Source organism: Pristiophorus japonicus, chromosome 8 (genome assembly GCF_044704955.1).
Source record: "Pristiophorus japonicus isolate sPriJap1 chromosome 8, sPriJap1.hap1, whole genome shotgun sequence".
In the NCBI taxonomy this organism is placed as follows: domain Eukaryota; kingdom Metazoa; phylum Chordata; class Chondrichthyes; family Pristiophoridae; genus Pristiophorus; species Pristiophorus japonicus.
Window position 1 is genome coordinate 204,302,223 of NC_091984.1, and position 20,963 is coordinate 204,323,185.

The window sequence follows — 20,963 nt, forward strand, 5'->3', positions numbered from 1 at the left end:
CCTCCCTCCCTCCCTCCCTCCCTCCCTTTGCACTCCACCTCCTTCCCTCCCTCCTCCCTCCCTCCCTCCCTCCCTCCCTTCCTCCTCCCTCCCTTCCTCCCTCCCTTTGCACTCCACCTCCCTCCCTCCCTCCCTCCCTCCCTTTGCACTCCACCTCCCTCCCTCCCTCCCTCCCTCCCTCCCTCCCTCCCTCCCTTTGCACTCCACCTCCCTCCCTCCCTCCCTTTGCACTCCACCTCCCTCCCTCCCTCCCTCCTCCCTCCCTCCCTCCCTCCCTCCCTCCCTCCCTCCTCCCTCCCTTTGCACTCCACCTCCTTCCCTCCCTCCCTCCCTTTGCACTCCACTCCTTCCCTCCCTCCCTCCCTCCCTCCCTTTGCACTCCACCTCCTTCCCTCCCTCCCTCCCTTTGCACTCCACCTCCTTCCCTCCCTCCCTCCCTTTGCACTCCACCTCCCTCCCTCCCTCTCCACCCCAGCCCCGGAAGGATCAGAACTAAGTAGGCTGTTTGTCACTTGTAATGGATATGGGATAATAATCAATAGAAATCAACAGTTGCAACAATAGGATTTATCATGCAGAAAAGTCTGCACCAAGTACCACTTAGCTTCAATAGTCAGCTGTTCTTGTTCCATAAATCTTTATTAACTAACGCAGTAAATAGCACTGTATTTTTTTTGTATTATATTCATATGATGTAAAGCATGTGATTTTAATATGTTGTGTGCTAGTTTAGTGATGGGAAATGTAGGAGCCACTTAATGAGCTTCCTGCAGTTTCCCACAATATTAACATTTCAGTCTTTTCATACAGTATGTATTGGAGATGGAAGCAAAGATGGACCAGTTACGAGCGCTGGTTGAGGCTGCTGATAGAGAGAAGGTGGAGCTTCTGAACCAGTTAGAAGAGGAAAAAAGGTACCAGTTACTAACATGGATTTTTAAGTATTATCATTGTGATTTTCTTTTGTAAATGTACATTTATAAAAAAATACTTCAGCTTGTAGAAAAACTATTCTCGATGGGATCACCATTGTTACTGTAGATCAAACAAAGATTTATTTGATGTGAACCAACTCAAAGCTCAGTTATCCTTGAAACTACAGACACAATTTTACAGCAGCAGTTTTCTAATATGCTTTTCTTCTGGGCATAGTTTCCTTCCTAATACTGAACATTCAAAACCTCAGGATATGATATTCTTTCCCCCTAATAAGTGTGTTGGTTGGTTCTTTCAGCAATTATTTCTTTGTCTTTATCAATAGGAAAGTGGAAGACCTTCAATTCCGTGTAGAGGAAGAATCCATTACCAAAGGTGATTTAGAGGTAAACAACCTACTGATTTGCAGATATCCTGAACAAAAGACCATGACTATGTGGTTTAGAAACTGATGGGAATATCACATGTAAAAAACCTGTTGATTGCTAGTGCTTAAATAACCAGAGAATAGTGACACTGAACAATGTTACCAACACCTGTTGGTAGAAAAGGGATGAGAAGTTGTGAACAATTCACTAATAGCTGATAACTGCTAATTAACAGATAATTGGGGCTTACTCTCAACTTTTTAGATTAATTGCCCTTGACTGGGTTATTTGGCATGGCGCTTGTGGCTCGGTGGCTGCAGTGGTGGCAGAAAATTGTTGATTAATTAACCGTTTATAATCTTATGCTCTCACCAAAAAGTCCCATTTTTACACGGTTAACTTTTTGGTGAAACAAGTATTCCATTGAGGACAAGGGTTTATTCTGTATGCATTTAATAAGTTCTATTACTGCTTTATAATAATTTCATTACATTCAACTTGGATATTCAAATATTTGGGAATCCCATAAATATGTGAACTATACTTATAAAACTGGCAGCCTTTGGTCCATTGAATTAATTTACTTTAACAAAATTATTTTAGGGTTTCCTTGGTGTGTTTACAGACTTACTTTCCAACCTTAATAGTGCTGGTTTATGGCAGAATATATAGAGTTCTTCATTTTCTTTTAAATCTCTGGAAATGTTCAGTTTTTTAAAAACTACATCAAGTAAAGGAGGGAGGAAATAGGCAAGGCTTAGGGAAATATTTTTGGGACCATTATAAACACTGCAGGAAGAATCGAGCTTGAGTTGAGCGTAGAAAATGGTATGCACAAAGGATTGAGATATGAACTGTAGACCAATTAGTTTCACATCTGTAGTAAGGAAAAACCTATTATATAGGAGCAATCATTTCAAGAGCACAGAATCGATCAGGAATCGGCAGCAAAGATTTGGAAGCAGTCAGTCTCACCACCTTAATCTGCTTGAATTCTTTGAGATAACCGCTAACTGATAATTTTTTAAAAAGGAATAAGTATTTATAATTCTGATGTATGTGGCCTTTGCATTAAAGGATAAGCCTCGTACTTTCTTTTCTAATGTAGTTAGCAGATATTTTTGGTACGAAGCGTTTGAATGGCTGTACCTGCTGTATATAAAACCAACTTTTTAATAAAAAGGCTTTTGCTTCACAATACTGCAAAATATCTCCCTATTTACAGAGATGCTATTATGTCACTTATCTTAGAAAAGTCAAGGGTAGCTGAAGGATTATGAGCTATAATTTTGTATTTAAAGCAAAAAAGGTATTAGGTGAGTAGAGGGAAACAAAGAGGAGTTAACATATAATAGAACATCATAGTATTTAAATTCTATTCTATTAAGTCTGCCTTTAACCATTTTCTTTCCAGACTTAAAGGTCAAGCTTATCTAATTTTCCGTCATAACTCTCACCCTTCTTTGAGCTCTAATGAGATAACAAACTAACTTTCATAACCTGCATCGTTTGCTTTTATTGTAATGTTTAATAAAATCAACTTCAGCAAAGTAAGAACAGAGCATCATGTTGCAAGATTATGGCTAAATCTCAAAAATACAGTCCAGTCCACATTTGTTTTCATCGATATGGAATTAGAGTATTTTAAAATCAAAATCAGATGTAAAAATCTTAATTGTAAGGGAGGACTTGAATATTAGTTTTGAGTAACCTATTAATGGAAGTTGTGATTTATACCCCGACACACACACTGTTTAAATTCAACAAGAATTCTATTGATTGAAAAAGACCCAAGTAGTCGGAATCTAACATTTAAAACCACAAAAAAAAATATGGGCCCTGAAATTGCGTTCGGAGGCTTCCCACGGGCAGATACTATTTACAAATGTACCTGGCGGTCCCGGAGGAACGAACACTTGAGCTATGAGGCCTCCAAGCGCAGCCCAGCGGAGAGGCCATGTATTCCAGGAGCGTATGTGCAGCCTGGGATCACGTGGGCCAGACCAACCAATGAAAATGGCGTATCCCCATTCACAGTAATGGTGAATTCCATTTGTACGGAGATCACCATTTCTATGAATGGGGATACCCCCATTTTAAATAAATAAGAAAAACACTTCACATATTTATAATTAATTGAATGTAATTAAATGTTTTAGACAATTTTTTAGCATTTTAAAAAAATATGTTTTAATGGGGTTAAAAATAAACTTACCTTAATGGACAGGGTTTTTAATATAAATATTTTTTAACTTTTTTACCAGGCATAAGGGTTTGAACGACATTCGCTGGGCAAGAGTTCGGCAAATGGCCCAAATCTCTGCCCGCGAAGGCCCTTCTCCCAGGGATGCGTTGGAACTGTTGAAAGAAATTTTGACAGTTCTCAAGTGCCGGATATTTGCACATGCACATTGCGCACCAAGAACCGGCACTTGCGGGGCCTCTACAGGTGCCTACACACATCGTACGTGCCTGCAGAGACCGTGATTTTTGGCCCGGTAACATTTTATTGTGTAATGTGCTTAAATAATAATAATGTGCAAATGAAATAAAATATGTGGAATTAGTATAGGAGACGGAAATGGGCAAAATGAGGACTGTAGAAACAAGCTTAAGAAACCTTGGGACCAAAGCCTGCCAGTTTTATTAGGAGACGTTGGATGTCTTCGAAAGCCTTGTTGATTAAATAGAGTATTGTGATATATGAAGATTGAATGGTTCTGTATTGACGTGTGGAAACATGAAGGTTATTTTGGAGCACCAATGTAGAAAATGATATTGTTGCCTAAAAATACTAGCCAAAACTAAACTAAGAGATTATATTTGACAAGCTGTGGGAGAACACAATTATTGATTTGTCAATCTATATACTGGGACTCGGGCAAACCAATGGCTTGATCAGTTCAAATTCCAATACAGCACAGTAACTGATTCTTGCATTACTATGTTGTATATCATTTGTAAAGGTGTATTTTGTCTCCCCCAATGGCTCCGTGAATTTATCCAACAAGTAGCTGAGCCATACCAACCAGGAGGCGGCCTGGTTCGATCCATGAATTGTAGAGTTGGCAGATTTCAGCTGGAGTACAGAGGCGTTACAATTGGCCTTTTGGAAGGGGAGAATTGGCCAGTTCACACTCCTGATCTCTGTCCAGTAACCCATGCTGAAAGTAGGCAAGTGTGGATGTTGGGTGAAGACAGATGGGATGGTGCGTGGCTGGAATGCCTTTTACATTCAAATGGTTGGCTGAGACTCACTGTCGAGATTCGTGCATGAATAATGGAAACCAAGTGAGGTACTGGAGTTTGCTTCTAGACTCGTACTCCATTAAGGATCAAATTATTCCAGGAAAGGAGGAAATAAAGTTGGCAAGAAAATTAACTAAATGAATTCTTTTTTTAAACTTAAAACATACATTGAAATGTGGATTAAAACAAAATGGATTGGATGGCATAATAATGTGATTTCTCACCATATTGATCGTTTTAGCACCAGAGTGCCACATAGTAGCCATCTTTATCTGGCAGGATTGTAGGGACTTTTGTACAGTATTGTGCTGAATTTATAATTTACTTTTTAAGCTATAAAATTGTAATAAATGATTGCTGTCTTCTGAAATAGAGAGAATGGTATATGGTGTAGAACATGTGAAGACATCCAATGTTTAAAATAGTTTCTAATCAGAGCAATCCAAAATACTACTTTGAAACAAATACCAGAACTAACTGCAGTGACTGTTTTCTCAGCATTGACTTACTGATCTGCATGTTGCTTTCACAGCTGCACAGAATGAAATGCAATATTTGTAATGCCAAGTGATTATGCTGTAAACCCCATATCAATTATAAGCTTATTATTACCAGTTTTGCAGTCATTGTTATTTGACTGCCCACGTGTTACATTGTTTAAAAACTACATAACTACCCAAGCATCACTTCATGTGGGCAACCTATTCCTTTAATTATTTTTAAAAGACACATAGATATTTAAGTTTTGTAGGCAACAAAGGAAAATTATACATTGATGAGCTATTTCTCCTTCAGTTTGAGTTTTATACAAACACTTGGGTTTTGATTCATCTATTCATGGGGATACTTTAAAACTGCTCCATGCCTCTCATAAGACCCACATGCATGGTTGGTGCTGGTTCCACTGTACTCTGATGAGTGGCCAATAGTTTTTCTTTCTTGGTTTATGAATCTGCCACTCCACTCTGTTATTATATATTGGAACTTTGGCAGGTGGGGAGAGAGACAGAGCAGGAGAGAAAATATTTATCTTTTTTGATCAGGGCTGCCTTATCTGCATACATCATGAGCTTCAGTTCTGCAGCCACTCACTGGATTTTCCCCCCAAGTTGACAAGTATGGTTGGAGAAATGCCATTCTGTCATCCTTGTTCTCGCAAAAGAAAATCACTTGGTAGATTGAAAAGGGAATCCGCTTATTTAACCCAGCAATGAAGATTGTGCTAGATAAAACTTGGGTAATTCCTTTTCTGTGAAATACCATTCCATTTCTTCTGGGATTTGGTATATGATATTGAGTCCAGAGGAATTGATTTGATTTGCTTTATCTTGTATCCCTGATTTGCACCTGTGTATAGGAATTATTGCAGCCTGGAAGTACCTTTCGATGGCTGAACCAAATGGCTTCTCCTTTTGTGTTGATGGCTTGCTTTAGTTAGCAAGGCTGCCACGTTTTTCTTCAGCACTGCTGTTCATGTGGTGCCTTGTGCTTTCATGGAGGATTAAGATTCATTGTTCTTGCTGATCCCTGCTTTTCCAGTTGATGACATTTCTTATAAGTTGGCTTCAATTCAGTTACTTTTTTCTTGTGCACAATACAAAAGTTTGCTTACGTAGGCAAACCACTCTCTAAACTGAAATGTGACTTTTTTTACGTGAAGTAATCTGGGACATTGGATCACAGGGCGAACATAGGAACAGGAGTAGGCTATTTAGCCCCTCGAGCCTGTTCCGCCATTCAAGGATGATTCATTCATGGCTGATCTGCGCCCTAACTCCATGTACCCGCCTTGCCCCATATCTCTTAATACCTTTGATTAACAAAACTCTATCAATCTCAGATTTAAAATTAACAATTGATCTAGAATCAATTGCCATTTGCGGAAGAGGGTTCCAAACTTCTATCACCCTTTTGTGTGTAGAAGTGTTTCCTAATTTCACTCCTGAAAGATCTGGCTCTAATTTTTAGACTATGCCCCAGATTTCCCAACCAGCAGAAATAGTTTCTCTCTCTTTACCCTATCTGTTCCCCTTAATATCTTGAAAACTTTGATCAAATCACCCCTTAATCTTCTAAATTCCAGGAAATACAACCCTAGTTTGTGTAATCTCTCTTTGTAATTTAACCCCTGGAGACTGGGTATCATTCTGGTCAACCTAGGTTGCACTCTCTCCAAGGCCAATATATCCTTCCTAAGGTGTGGTGCCCAGAACAGTGAATCCTTAAACCAATGAGATCTGCATTGGAAATAATACTGTTCCCACCACACACCAACCATACTTACGGGTGAATTAAGTTTATTAAGCAGAAGCTAGAGCAACAACTAGCAGATTTAGCTAGATTACAGCATTCCATTTAGCTTACAGTATCCATTTCAAAATAAAGATTCTGAATCCTTTAGTTCTCTGCAGTATTTTAAACAGCTTGAAGCGTGCATTCTTGATGAAGAGCTTTGTGAGAAATGAAACCCACAAGGCATCTGCTAGACTTTGTCCTTACAGTGAAAAGGGACTTGAAACCAAGTCCTGTGGGTTATATCCTTCTCTTTCCATATAAATTATTTTTTACTCTTTAATGTTAAGATCATCAAAAGGTATCCTTAATTACTCAAAGCAGTAAATCAAAATAGGGCTCAAAGGCACTTGTTTCGTAATTCATTTTTTAAAATAAAACATTGCAACACTGAGTAAGAGTTTCCCCCTCCAACCAAACTTGGTGGAATGACAATACTGATACACTAATAGATTGTCTGCAGTACTTCTAAGCAATTCAAATAAGCTCCCTTTAAAACAGCGTTTTAAACCAGGGTTGTGGATCTGTTCATCCCCTCACTCCCCATCAATTCAGTGTCAAATTCAGACTCCTTATTTTCATACCACGCTACAGAGACACTAGCTTCCCTTAAGAATTGCTCAGAATCCATTTTGAATTTGTTAAAAAAAATTTAATTATATAATGTGGGGATTCTTATAATTTGAAATTGGACGGATCTTTGATCTGTTACAGACTTGTCAGTCAGTGTTATGGTTTGGACTAAGACCATGCATCATTCCAAAGTAGATAAATCACTGAGTCTCGTTGTCTTCCTTACAGTCATTTTGACTTGCTTGTTCTTAAAACCCATCTGAGGCAGATGCTTATGGCTCGCATAGTTCCATTGATCAACTCTAATGTTGAGTATCCTGCTATTCTATTGTGTGAATAGTGATCTGGATTCCTGTCAAATCCAATATGACTTCTGAAAAGCTTCAGCATTATCTAACAAGTCAATTGTCTTTATAAAGTTCCCATGGAATGGCATCAAGAAAACCTCACCAGACTAAGGGTTAAACCCTTGATAAGCACCTTGGAACTGACCAGGAAAAGTTGTAGCAGTTCATTTGTGTCGACATTGTGCTGCCAACATAGTATTTAGGAGATTAAGTTCTCTTTGGAAATACATTTGTTTCAGGAACAGAGCAGATTATTCTGAGCTATTAAATTATCATTATGAAATACTCGTACCTCATGTAGGGTATGTGCATAAAATAAGTTGAGCAAAGAGGTAGCTGCCAATTTTGCATAAAGCAGCAATTAGTTTCCAGTATAATCTGATGGATACAGAGTTGTACGCCAGAACAGGATTTCTATTCCTCAAAATTGGATAAGAGGGTAAGGCATCATGTATACTGAACAAGTTGCTTGATGTACTCTGTGAAGTAGGGTACATTTTTAGTTTTCACTTCCTTTTCTTTGAGGCTGAAAGAGCCATCACATCTATTTGTACCTTTGAAGATGTGGACAGTTGCTGTTTCTGTTACTATTGTATCATCCCCTCCCTTGTGGAATGGTATTCTAACTTATAGTCAAACCATAATTTCCTGGCTCATATTTCAAGTATGTGAATCAGTAGAACACTAGTTGTCCAGAAGGTTCTTAGCTGGTCCGAGCAAGCCTTTCTGACTTAAAAGGTTCAGCTAACTGCTCTAGCACTCACTTGTATCCTTACCAAGAGCTGCAATTTTTGTTCTATCAGAGGTCCGTCAGATATGTGCAAAGTAGCATTATTTCATTGCCCTTGTATATGCTGTTGAATGGTTTGAAAAAAATGGTTGTATCTGCTGTTCTAGCAGCTCAGAGTGTTTTACCATCTTTGTATTGTTGGTGTCCTTTAAACTCTGAAGTATGCCTTTGGGCAGCAACCTGAGTGTGTATGTGAAACCTGAACTGTTAAAAGAAAAATTTTATAAATTGAAGTTCTTCGCAAGATCTTTCAGACACAACTACATGCACAAACCTCCCCCACCCCATTGCTCATTATTTAAAAAAACAAATATGACTTCATATAGATCTCAAGGAGGCATGTGAATAGTTTAAATTTTCTCAATTATATACATGAATGACCAACTCCAAACCCAAGTGCATTGAAGACCCTTCTTTATGCAACCAGAAAAAATGCAGTGAGAAATATGCTTGAATTATATTGTAAATTAGATCAGAATGAAATTAATTGCAAAATGATTAATTGGTATAAAAAGTGTAGAGGAAAACAGTGTAAAGGATTTCTTGCTTTGATCTACTCAAGATTTTTTGCCTTTGGCTGTAATTGAGAATCCTGTTTGTTTAGTTAAACCAATTCTGTTTCAAACACACAAAAGCAACAGAGGGGTTTACAGTATTAAACTAAAATTTAAGTATTAACTGTTCTGATTTGAACTATGCTGATATTTTTAAAAAAAACTGTACACTTACTGCATGAAACTTTTGAATCTGCCTTTTTTAAACTGTATTTCCCTTTAATTGTTCCCCGTTTATCCTTTCCTGTGCATACCTTTGATACCATTTTCCATTAAACATTTCTGTTTTCTTTCATCCTGTTTCTGTGTCCAATTTACCCTCTGCTTTCCTAACTGTTATAAAAGGCAGACGGTGCTGGTGGATAAGCCTGCATGTGGCTCCCTCCTGTCGTGCTGGCATGTGATGGTGGCACTGGTGTGTTCTCTTCCTCTCCCTTTTTACTAACAGACGCAGACCAAACTGGAGCATGCCCGCATTAAGGAGCTTGAACAGAGCCTGCTCTTTGAAAAGACCAAAGCTGAAAAACTCCAGAGAGAGTTAGAAGACACTAGGGTAATGGATTTCACTGTTTCAATGAACTCCATTCAGTTTATCAGAATGTGCCCAAAACTGGTTATTAGTCGCTAAGATTAACTTTATTGTAGTAATAGTTGACCCCTACAAAAAAAGTCCATCAATACACTAAGGAAAATTGAATTTTTTTTTGTAGCTTCAGATGTATTTTAGAATGGGATTTTGGCATTATCTCATCCCAAAGTGTCGAATAACCAAGCAATTATTTTTTTAAGAAATCTTTCCATTTCTGGTATTTTATTAGCTTAGGTCTCCTTACTCTGCACCTTGTCTTGACTGAGTGGGCAAACAGGCAGTCTGCTCGCAGACTTCTTCTAATGGTGCTGTATATCCAGTTGATGGGAGCTGTGTGAGAGATGCCCAGGCTAACTTGTCCTTCAGTTTTCCCTACACTGGCTCAGGAAAGTGCCTCACACAGCATCTTCCTGAAGATCTAGCTGAAAGTAGAAGTCACTATTGTGGGCTAGTGGTGTAAACCCACATTCTACCACTGCGTGATGCAGTGTGTTAATGTACCAGTGTGCTGTGCCACTAAGTCACGTACATGATTGGTTGTGTCTAGAAAATATTAAATGTGTGTTTTTGATTAAATTAAAATTAAAATGTGTTTTAAGACAGGTATTTATACAGGTAAATACTTGTAGTGCAAGTATGTATCTCTTCATATGCTCCATTCTTTTTGAAGTACCAGCTTTATTTTCAGAGAAATCTTCTTTTCTCAAGTCCCAGAGGAAATCTATTTCACTGAAGATATGATCCAGTTACAACAGTTGTGGGATCATGGGAGTGCACATGCTACCTTGCATTGACGAGCGTGGTTGTTCTGTTTTTAGATAAGATTGATCTGGAGATGCATCGTTACACTCGAGTTTTTTGATGAGCTGCTTTTTTCTCATTTAATTATTTTCTCACCATTTTCATTGGTCTCCCCATGCAATGCACAAACTGCAGCAGAAAGAGCTGGGTGACTGAATTCCAATCCTTCTGCAGATCCTGCCACAAACTCCATTCCCTAGCCACCGATTCCAGCCCCATCACTGTCCATTGTCTCTGGCTGAACCAGACTGTTGCAAGCTCGGCATCCTACTCGACCCTGAATTGAGCTTCCGACCCCATATCCTCTCCAAGACCACCTACTTCCACCTCCGTAATATTGACCACCTCTGCCCCTGCCTCAACCTATCTGCTGCTGAAACCCTCATCCATACTTTTGATACCACCAGACTCCCATGTTCTCCTGGCTGGCCTTCCATCCTCCACAACCTTAAGCTCATCTAAAACTCTGCTGCCATATCCTAACTTGCACCAAGTCCCATTTATCCATCACCCCTGTGCTTGTTGGTCTGCATTTGCACCCAGTCTACCAACACCTCAAATCTAACATTTTCATCCTTGTGTTCAGACCTCACCATGGCATCACCGCTCCCTATCTCTTTAACCTCCTTCAGCCCGACAACACTTGGAGAAAATCGCGTTCCTCCAACTCTGGCCACTTGTGCATTGCCCACTCCTTTTGCCCCGCCTTGGCGACAACGCCTTCAGCCATCTAGGCCCTAAGCTCTGGCATTATTTCCCTAAATATCTCCTCCTCTCCACCTCCCTCTCCTTTAAGATCTCACCTCTTTGGCCAAGCTTTAGGTCACTTGTCAAATGTCTCCTCCTTTGGCTTGGTGTCAATTTTTGTCCAATTGCACTCCTATGAAGTGCCTTGGGATGTTCTACTACGTTAAAGGTGCTATATAAATGCAAGTTGTTGGTGCTTTGAACTGGCCATTAGGAGTTACCAACTGATTGTTCCTTCTATTTACATTTCTTTGTTCACGTGGGAATACCTGATCTTTGCTTTGTTATTGCACAGCAACATGGCCAAGGGCAGGAAGCCTCAATGAACCACTCTGTTTTGATACTTAAAAAGATGTCAAGAGCTTTCCATTAATTTCTCTGAAAGTAAAGAAACAGCATGAAATGTACATACAACTACAGTTAGTCACACTTTTGCAAAGAAAATCTAGGAAAAGGCGATGCAGTTACTTTTCTGTATGCTGTGGTTGATGATCAATCCACTTCTCAAATTCCTGTTTGGCATCATCAGTGCACCATGTAGCCAAAGTTTGAAGAAATATTTATGCAAAGATCAATAAATTGTTTAATTGCTTTAAAAATCTATGCAAGGTTTGGCATGCAATTAATTTTGAGCTCATGCTTGATAATGACAATGTGGACTTGTTCGCAGTGCAGTAGTGCATAGCACTAACATTGTAAATGCTACTTCATAAATATTTCGGCATTACATTACAAATAGAAAATTAACTAAAGTGTTTTACTTGTCTTTGAAGTAGCATTCACTGTTAATAGCGAGTCTGTATAATTAATATTTAAAAATAGTTAACTACAGTTTTGCTCTAATCTCTGATTTTTAATGTTATTAAAGCTGCATTGTTGCCATTGATTCTGTTTAGGATGGAAACTCCTGATTGCAATCCAATATATCAAACATTTTCATACAAAATGTGACGGATTCTGCCACTTTCTTTTAAATAGGTGTAGATGTGGAGTTTAAAGAGTGATCTTCAACTACAGGGCTATTTTGAACATTTATAGCATTTAAACACTTGGGTATTCACCATTGACCAATTAGTGAGGGTTCAGAAGATAGTAATGGGATTATTATGGACTTCAGGCTCCAAGCTGTAAATAGATCCTAAATAAACTTGTCTTCATGAGAGAAAAGAGGATAGAGTGGACATGTCACACATTTTTGAAATGCTGAAAGGAATGAATAATGTAAATGCAAGCAGATTATTTTAATTTAAACCGTGAATATAGACGATTAAAAAAAAAAGCCTCAAATAAATCTTGAAATTAAAAGGATTTCCCCCCCCCCCCCCCCCCCAACTGTGTTACATATATTTGAAATAGACTTACATAAAGCAGTTAATATTTAGCAGTTAATAATAGCAATTAACACATTTTAAAAGCTGGGTGAATGCCTGATTTGGAGCGAGGTTGAGGATTATAATAAAGATTATTGTGGAGTTTAGCTCGACTTACCTTTGGTTGGGGGGGGGGGGGGGAGGAGGAGAGAGAGGGTAGGTGCGGAGGAGAAGAGATGAGGGGAAAATGTACAGTACCTTAAGGGAAATGGGTTCAGTGGAGCACTTGATAGAGTAGATTGTACCTGATGTGTACAAGGAATAGTTTAAATCTACCGAGCAGCTTTTTTCTTTCTGTATTTCCTTGTGTTTGTGACTAAATTGAAATTGGAAAGATTGTGGTTGATTCGGTCTACCATTGTCATGAATACAGACAACATATCAATTTGTTTATACAGTATTCAGGAGTTTCTGTTTTCTACATGAAACCCTGATGATCCACCTTTAATTACCATGAACCGTTAGTCATAGTGGAAATGTTATTAGATGGAATTTTACACCACAAACAACGGAAAGGACATAATGTATCAACCTTTACTTTTAATTTCCCCGTCTCGTCTGATTGTCACTGGGGTGCAGTTCCACTTTGTCCAAGTGACCATTCGTCATCGACACTGTTGAATAATGTCACCAGACTATTATACCATGGAAGGCATAACAGCCAAGCCTGATTCTTTCCTCACCGAATGCCCAGATATTTCAGCTTTCCAGCAGGAGTAAGTGAACAATGATCAGAGCAGGAACTTTGGCTGATTTATTTTTTGTTGTTTTATTAACCCCTTCCGAGCCCTGAGGAACTGAGCCAATTTTTGCCTCCTCATCACTGCTGCCAAGATCAACTAATCAGCAGACTGGAAACAATTTTTTTTTAGTCTTACATGTTTACAAGAATAGTTCTTGTCATGCGCTGCAGAAAACAGCTCAGATTTTACATTTCTTTGGACTCTATCATATGTACAAGGCTTTTGTTTACTATTTGAGGCATGGTTTTTCATGTAACTGGCACTGTATTACAAATGTGAAGAAATTAACTACACAATGTTTTTCTTTCTTTTAAGCCCCCCATCCCTCCCCTTCCCCCCTTTTCCTGGGGATGGTGATGCACGCCAAGGTACAATTCCATGGGCAGTGGCAGCCCTCTGTTACCCCTACCTGTGTGTGGATAGTGAGTGAGTGTTAGCCGATTCAAGGGTAAAGGGTGTCCTAGTTAAACCCAGTTCTGTTAGTACACCACACTTTTTGGCAGGTTTCACTACACAGTGATGAAGGGTGGGGGTCCAGGCTGTCCTTTCATTCGCTAATCAAGGCACACCATGTCGAATTGATGTGGCTTCACCGCTGCCCCAGCTGATATTATCTAGTATCACCGACAAGGAATTGAGTCTGGTACTCTGCTGGTCCGTATGACTGAGCGTCATACTACATGATTCCTTTCCCACACAGCTGCTGGAGGAACTACACAATTATTGACACATACTCTACATCAAAACTGAGAATTGGTTATAGCTAATTAAATGTGCAGTTGGTCTATTTGAACCTTTAAATTGTTAGCAAGGCCATTGAACGACAGAATTGCAATAATTTGCGTAACGACATTAGGCATGATAATAAAATGGTCTCAACCGTTATAAAATTAAATGTATTCATTGTAAAGAAATATGAAAATGTATGTCAGTATATTTCACTTTGTTATATTTGTGTTTCCTTGGGGGTGGGAAATGCACTATAGGTGGCAACGGTATCTGAGAAGTCTCGGATTATGGAGCTAGAAAGGGATCTTGTGTCACGCACAAAGGAGGTCTCAGAGCTTCGACATAGACTCATGAGCACTGAAGGTTCAGGTGGTGTGGACAGTGCTTCACCTTTATTAGAAGAAATCAACTGTATGCGAGATAAGCTTGCAACAATGAGCAAAGAACATCAACATGAGCTTAATACATTGAAAGAAAAACTTGAAACCTCAGAAAAAGCGCACCAAAAGGTACTACAACAACTGCAAACTGCCAGTGAAAAAATATCCAAGGAGAATGAGACGCTCAAATCCAAATTGGATCAAGCCAATATTGAAAAGTCGGAGGTTATTAGTCAATGGAAATGTAAACTAGAGTTTGCAATTAATTCTCATCAGCAAGCTATGGATGAACTCAAGTTATCTTTCAGTAAAGGAGCAGGACCTCAAGCTGCAGAACTTATAGAACTGAAGAGTACCTTTGAAAAGATGAAAGCAGAGCATCAAATGGAACTTGAGGATATCAAAATTAAGCAAAATCTTGAAAAGTCTGCCTACATAAAAGAGACTGAAGATCTAAAATCTCGGCTATTAGCAGTCACTGCGGAGAAGGCAAAAGACATAGACATTCTGAAGTCTCAATTGGAATCTGCTACAAATCAACATCTGGTAGAGATGGAAGAGACCTTGACAAAGCTACAAGATACTAAACTGAAGGTAAAGGAACTGCAAGTGTTTCAGGCTAAGAGCAATGAACAGGCGCAAATTGTAGAGGCCCTAACAGCTAAAGTGACAGAAGCTGAACAGAAGGTGATGGGATATGAATTGCTGCAAGAAATTGAGGCACAAGGTAAAGAGGAAATCAAAAGACTTGAAGAGAAGCTTGTGGCCATTAAGTCGCAAATGAAAGTCGGTGAAGCTTTAAAACTTTCTGAAGATAGCAAGGTTTGTATCTATTTTTCCATCATTTTATTTTACAACCATTTTTATCACCTTTTCAAGTTTTGATTTGGTTTATTTAAATTATTTTTTTTATCGAAAAGCATTCATAAAAATCAGGGTAATAGAAATCTGTGGTAAGTTTTTTGGTTACATTTTTAGAATTCATTTTGTGACATTGAAAGACATTTCCTTACAAATAAAAACGCTAAGTGTACATTACCATTAAAAGTAAAGGCATAATACAAATGCTGACTTTTAGTTTGATTCATGAGCTTTTAATTCAGAATCACGTTTAAAAAGTCTTGCAGTTTTTGCAACACAAACCCATGATTTTAAGTGTCCAGATATTTTTTCTTTTCTGTGAGTGAATATGATTTTCATTTTGTCTGTGGGAACAGATATTTTTGGCAATTTAGTCTCTGACTTCAGTTGGGCATAAAATTGCAAGAGGTCAAATTTGCCCCATTTTTATTATAAGGTGGTTAAATTGAGGAATTTCTGTAGGAGGAGAAAAATAAAACCATGAATTCTCAAATCTTTTCAAGAACAAAATAATATCCATATATTTCTACAGTCCCTGGTTACCATGTGTAACAAGTATAGTTGGCATTGAAATTGGGAGTCAGAATAATTTCTTGTGCATTACTATATGTGTGCATAGTAGAGGTGCATTTGTCCAGAATAAGGATAGTGTAGGAATAGTATAGCATGATATTCCACAAAATCTTTCCGTATTCACAAAAAATGCTCTTATGTAGGCTGTGCTCTCTACTGTTTTAAATTAATTAATATTATGTTAAACAATGAAATTGTCATGCAATATTTCAATCTTGGGAATGTGTCTCTCTGCTAAACAAGTGCATTTGTACTTATAGACACTTATAGATTTGTTACTATTTAGAATCTAAACAAAACATTGAACCCGCCTATGTTCATGTGCCTGTAACAACTTGCTTGTCATCTTAGAAACTGCATTCCTACATAAATGACTGCTTATTTAGATAGTTGTGAGTTTTGCATGTATAGATAGGGTAATGTAAACAATTCCAAAATTCGTAACAATTACATTACTGCAATATGGACACTTAGAAATGCATAGCCACTTACATATGTTTGAAGATTTACTTCCTTTAGTTATAGCAATTTTTGAATATCTGTATAGAGTTTGAATTTGAACTGTTATTCAAAAACATAATCTAACGGCGATACAATTCCCGTAAACAACTTCATTGTTAAATATGCATCCAGTTACTTATCAGCATATCATTGTGAAAGCTACCAAATAAATATTGAATCCATAATTTTATACAAACTATACTAAAAAATATTGTACATTTCAGTGTCTATTTTGTAATTCTTACTGAAAAAGAACTAAACTACTGCATCATGTCCAAATTGGCGCAACAGCAGAATTGCCAGTTATTTGTCTAATTTATTTTCCATTGAGTAACACCATCCAGTTCTTCAGTTATTAGAATTTAGATTTGGAAATATTTGAGTTTGTCATAATTTTGGTATAGAGGAGCTCTAAATTGGGTGGAGTGAGCTGCTGATTTCAGTTGTATTCAATAATGGGGTAAACTTTAATGGGTCCACTTGTGCTATGTGTTGGACTCTGACTCTCTTCATTGCCAAATTGTTCCATGGCATATATTTGCCTGCAATCTATTGATTTATCCACACTTCCATTTTGTTGATTTTGATTAAAATGAAAATACTAATTTTTGCTTGTTACATTTATATTAGTTTTTGATGCTAAATCAAATCTGCAATATTCAAGATGAATGTTGTGTTTGACCTTCAGTAAGAGAAAACAGTTTAATGTTTTATGGGAAGAATATTTAAACACAGCAAGCTTCAGAGAAAACTGTCTTGAACATTTATTTAGCATTTCTTACTTTGTTGACCAACTTACATTATTCTTGAATTATGTAGAATCTAATCAACCTACCTGAGTTGTTCCTGATGCTGCAGAGCCTGAGAAACTGAAATTTACAATAAACAATAAATCATTTGGAACAGTTTAGTATATTTATAGATAGACCTATATATAAACATGTATATGGTTTTATTCTTGTCTTATACATTAGGTCTGTCTTTGTCTTATTTGAACAACTCAAATTGGACTTGGTACTAAAATTTCAGTAAATTATTTTGTATATTGCAGCTTTAAATTTGTATTTTATCACTTTTTAGTTTATTTCTGTTTTCTGTTGTTTCAGCACATTCATCCCTTTTACTTTTATTGTTTATTTTTGCAATGAATTTGCATGCTTATTATTAGGTTACTGATTTGGCCAAACAGCTTGAAGAACGAGATCAGTCAGTTGCTAATCTGGAGCAAAGCTTGGCTATAGTGAGCCAGGATAAGCAAACTTTGGAGCAGAAACTGCATTCCATGGTAAGTAGCTCATTGCACTTCATCATCTGTATCAAAAAGTCTGTGAGGCAGGAATGAGGTAGGTGTCAGTTTTTCTGTCAACATTTTCAAATGTGGGTATTTGTCAGCTGAACAAGTTCAACTGTTAGTTACTTGTCAAAAAATGAAGAGAGCAATCAATACTTGTTAGTTGCTAGTTATAGTCACGTTTATTGAGGTTGCAGAGAATTGCCATCATCAACAAGATAATGCCTTCAGTTTAATAAGTATTGTTTTGCATTCTTGTTTACCAGTATTTGGGAATCCCTTTTTACAACGGTAAATTTCTTGAGTGTAAAATTTGACCCTGATTTTTCAAAAATTCTGCATCTAATTCAAGAATTTGGTCTGGTTCTGTCCCTTCAAATGTAATGCATGTTGTAACTGAAAAGTAGTAACAATATTTCAATTTGAGTAGTAACTTATTAGAGAAAGTATGCTGTCATGATGGCTGAAAATAAGACTCCCTGGTTCTGCAACTTAAGGTATTTTGTGTTGCCTTGATAGGAATAAATAGAACTAAAGGTTATCAAAAGGTTATTTTGTGATTATCACAACATGCTTATTTTAAGTATTACTGTATGAAATAACTTTTACACCGTAGTACTTTTTGTTTTTTTAAATCCATATTATAATCTTGAGCAATGATGGCGTGCCATTAATTTATTAGCCTTGGATAAAAATGACTTTTGAAACTTTTTTTAAATATGTGGTTTGCTCACTTTCAGAAAGAAAAGCTTGACACCACATCAGAGACACAACAGAAACTGCAGGCGACTATACTAGGTAAATTAAACTTGTTTGAAAGAAAAAAATTCTGAAGGGCTTCCCTGATTGAATTTGTTAAGGGACCGCATAAGAAATTTATGGCAAAGATAATGGTGCGTGGAATTAAAGGGAATGTGGCCACGTGGATAAAGAGATGGTTGGAGGGGAGAAAGCGAACTGTCGGGTTAAATGGAAGTTTCTCAGCCTGGAAAGATGCGATGAGTGGTGTTCCACTGGCATCTGTGTTGAGACTGCTCTACTATATATATAATATTTGGACTGGGAGTTAAGGGAACACTATCAAAATTTGTTGATGACACCAGATTTTGGGGGGGGGGGGGTGGCATATTAAGATCGTGAAAGACTGCACATCGACGTGTGGTAGCAGGTTGGGCAGGTAGGTGGTAAATGCAGTTCAAGGTAGAACATGTGAAATTAATTTTGGAAGGAAGAATAGGGTAAGGAAATGTACCAAAAATGGTAAGATTTTAATGGGTGAGTAGAGGGACCTTGGTATGCAGTTACATAGGCCATTAAGGGATGGCAGCATGAGAAGATAAGGCCACTAAAGTGAAAATGGAATCTTTGTGTTATATGTAACGGTATAGAATACGAAAACAAGGAGGTAATGTTGAACATTCCAAGATCTTAGTTTGTCTGGTGTTGGAATATTATTTGCATTTTTGGACACCCTGTTCTAGGAAAGCTATAAAAGCAATAGAAAGGGCGCAGCATAGATTCACGAAGATGTTACCAGAGACGAGCAGTTACAGATATTAAGAGAGACTTAAGAAATTAGGGCTTTTTCACAAGAGCTGCGAAGGTTACATAATTGAGGTTTTCACGATTATGAAGGGCTGTGATATTGTTGTTTCCTATGGTCAGTGAGACAGTAACAAGAGGGGTGATCAGAAAAAACTTATTCACGCAAAGGGTTGGTGAGAATGTGGAATTCTGTGCCACAAATCATTGTTGAAGTGAAGTCCATAAATTCTTTTAAAAGGGAATTAGATAGTGGCTTGAAAAGGAGGAATATTTAAGTGGTATGGCGAGCGGGCAAGAAAATGGGATTAAACTTTGCAGTTTTTGTGGAGAAAAAGAATGACACAAACTTGATGGGTTGTATTGCCTGTTTCTGTAATTCTATGCAGTGGAGCAGAAAATAGACAGGATTCCAGTTACTGATTACTATCCAGTGACTGTATGCTGGCATGTGTGGGCATTAGGGTTAGGTTTGCCTGAGAGTCTGGGATATGGCCCATATAATTGACTAGCCTGCTGACCTTCGTTGTGTAGGCTCACACCTGAAGGTGGTCAGCTGAGTGAGGTACCAGCGCCCAAGGAACCATCCTCCAGCATGAGTAACGATTATGGCAGGTGGAAATCTGGTGTAGTTAAATTGTCCAGATATTGTTGGATGCTTTTGAAAGGGTAATAGTTATTCCTCAACCTTTTGGGCAAAACTAATATTTAAAAATGTGTTTGAAGATTTTATACAGGGGGCTTATGCATATTAAAATATTTTAATAATGCTCCATTTTCATAATTATAAACACTTGCAGAACTCAATGTGAAAGAGGAGCAAACCACTTCACTTTCGTCTGAGTTAGTGGAGCTAAAATCTCAGCTTTCTGGTAAGTAGTTTGTGAAGTACGCTAAAGATAAGTTTAATTGCAGATGAGTAACTTTTCTCATGTAAAGTTTGTGGCCCCAAGTTTCCACATGATTTGCTCCTGATTTTTAGGAGCAACTGGTGTAGAACGGAATTCTCGACATTTAGTTTGCTCCAGTTCTAGTCAGTTAGAACAGTTTCACTTTGGAACAGAATTTTTTTTTTCAAAAGGGGGCGTGTCCGGCCACTTGCGCCTGATTTCAAAGTTTCGTGAGTGAAAACTTGCTCCAAACTAACTTAGAATGGAGTAAGTGAAGATTTTTGTACGCTCGAAAAAATCTTGTCTACACTTTAGAAAATCAGGCGTAGGTTACAAATTAGGCGTAGGGAACGAGGTGTGGGGGGGGGGGGAAGGGAAGTAATTAAATTCTACAATCAATCCTTAGTTATACTTATACAAATATTATACAAATAAATCCAACCTGAATAAAAATTTATAAGCAAAGAAAAGATTAAATAAACCATGTTCCTACCTGTGTGAAATAGCATCAGCCTTCGAGCTGCTGTGCTTCAGGCAGGCCTTTCATGTTGGAGACAGGCAGGGAGGGATGTGGCGTCAGTGTCTCGACGGCAGCGGCAGCAAGCTTCGAGCTGAGCTGCAGTGCTTGAGGCAGGCCTTCATTCTCTTCGTGGCTGGCCTCGAAGAAGCGACACCGGACGGACCCGAGGCCATTCGGCCATGAGATGTCAGTTGCTGGCCAGGAGCGGACGGACGTGAGGCCATTCGGCCATAGGATATCAGCAGCGTCAGTGGCTGGCCGGCAGCCGAAGAATCAACACCTGACACACGCAGCTCTTTATGGTGCTTGAGGCCATT

At 38.2% G+C, this 20,963-nt stretch overlaps 1 protein-coding gene across 5 annotated transcripts in view; it reads left to right on the forward strand.

Moving 5' to 3' along the window:
* Positions 1-20,963, forward strand: part of clip1a (CAP-GLY domain containing linker protein 1a) — a 207,272-nt gene that overhangs the window by 94,434 nt on the left and 91,875 nt on the right. For 3 of the 5 annotated variants that reach the window (XM_070887798.1, XM_070887803.1, XM_070887800.1), the window contains 7 exons: positions 811-914; positions 1,262-1,322; positions 9,558-9,662; positions 14,346-15,290; positions 17,572-17,688; positions 18,435-18,492; positions 20,037-20,108. In XM_070887798.1, the coding sequence (XP_070743899.1) occupies positions 811-914; positions 1,262-1,322; positions 9,558-9,662; positions 14,346-15,290; positions 17,572-17,688; positions 18,435-18,492; positions 20,037-20,108 (1,462 nt within the window). The remainder of the gene's footprint in view (positions 1-810; positions 915-1,261; positions 1,323-9,557; positions 9,663-14,345; positions 15,291-17,571; positions 17,689-18,434; positions 18,493-20,036; positions 20,109-20,963) is intronic. The other 2 variants (XM_070887801.1, XM_070887802.1) reach the window with 2 other exon arrangements.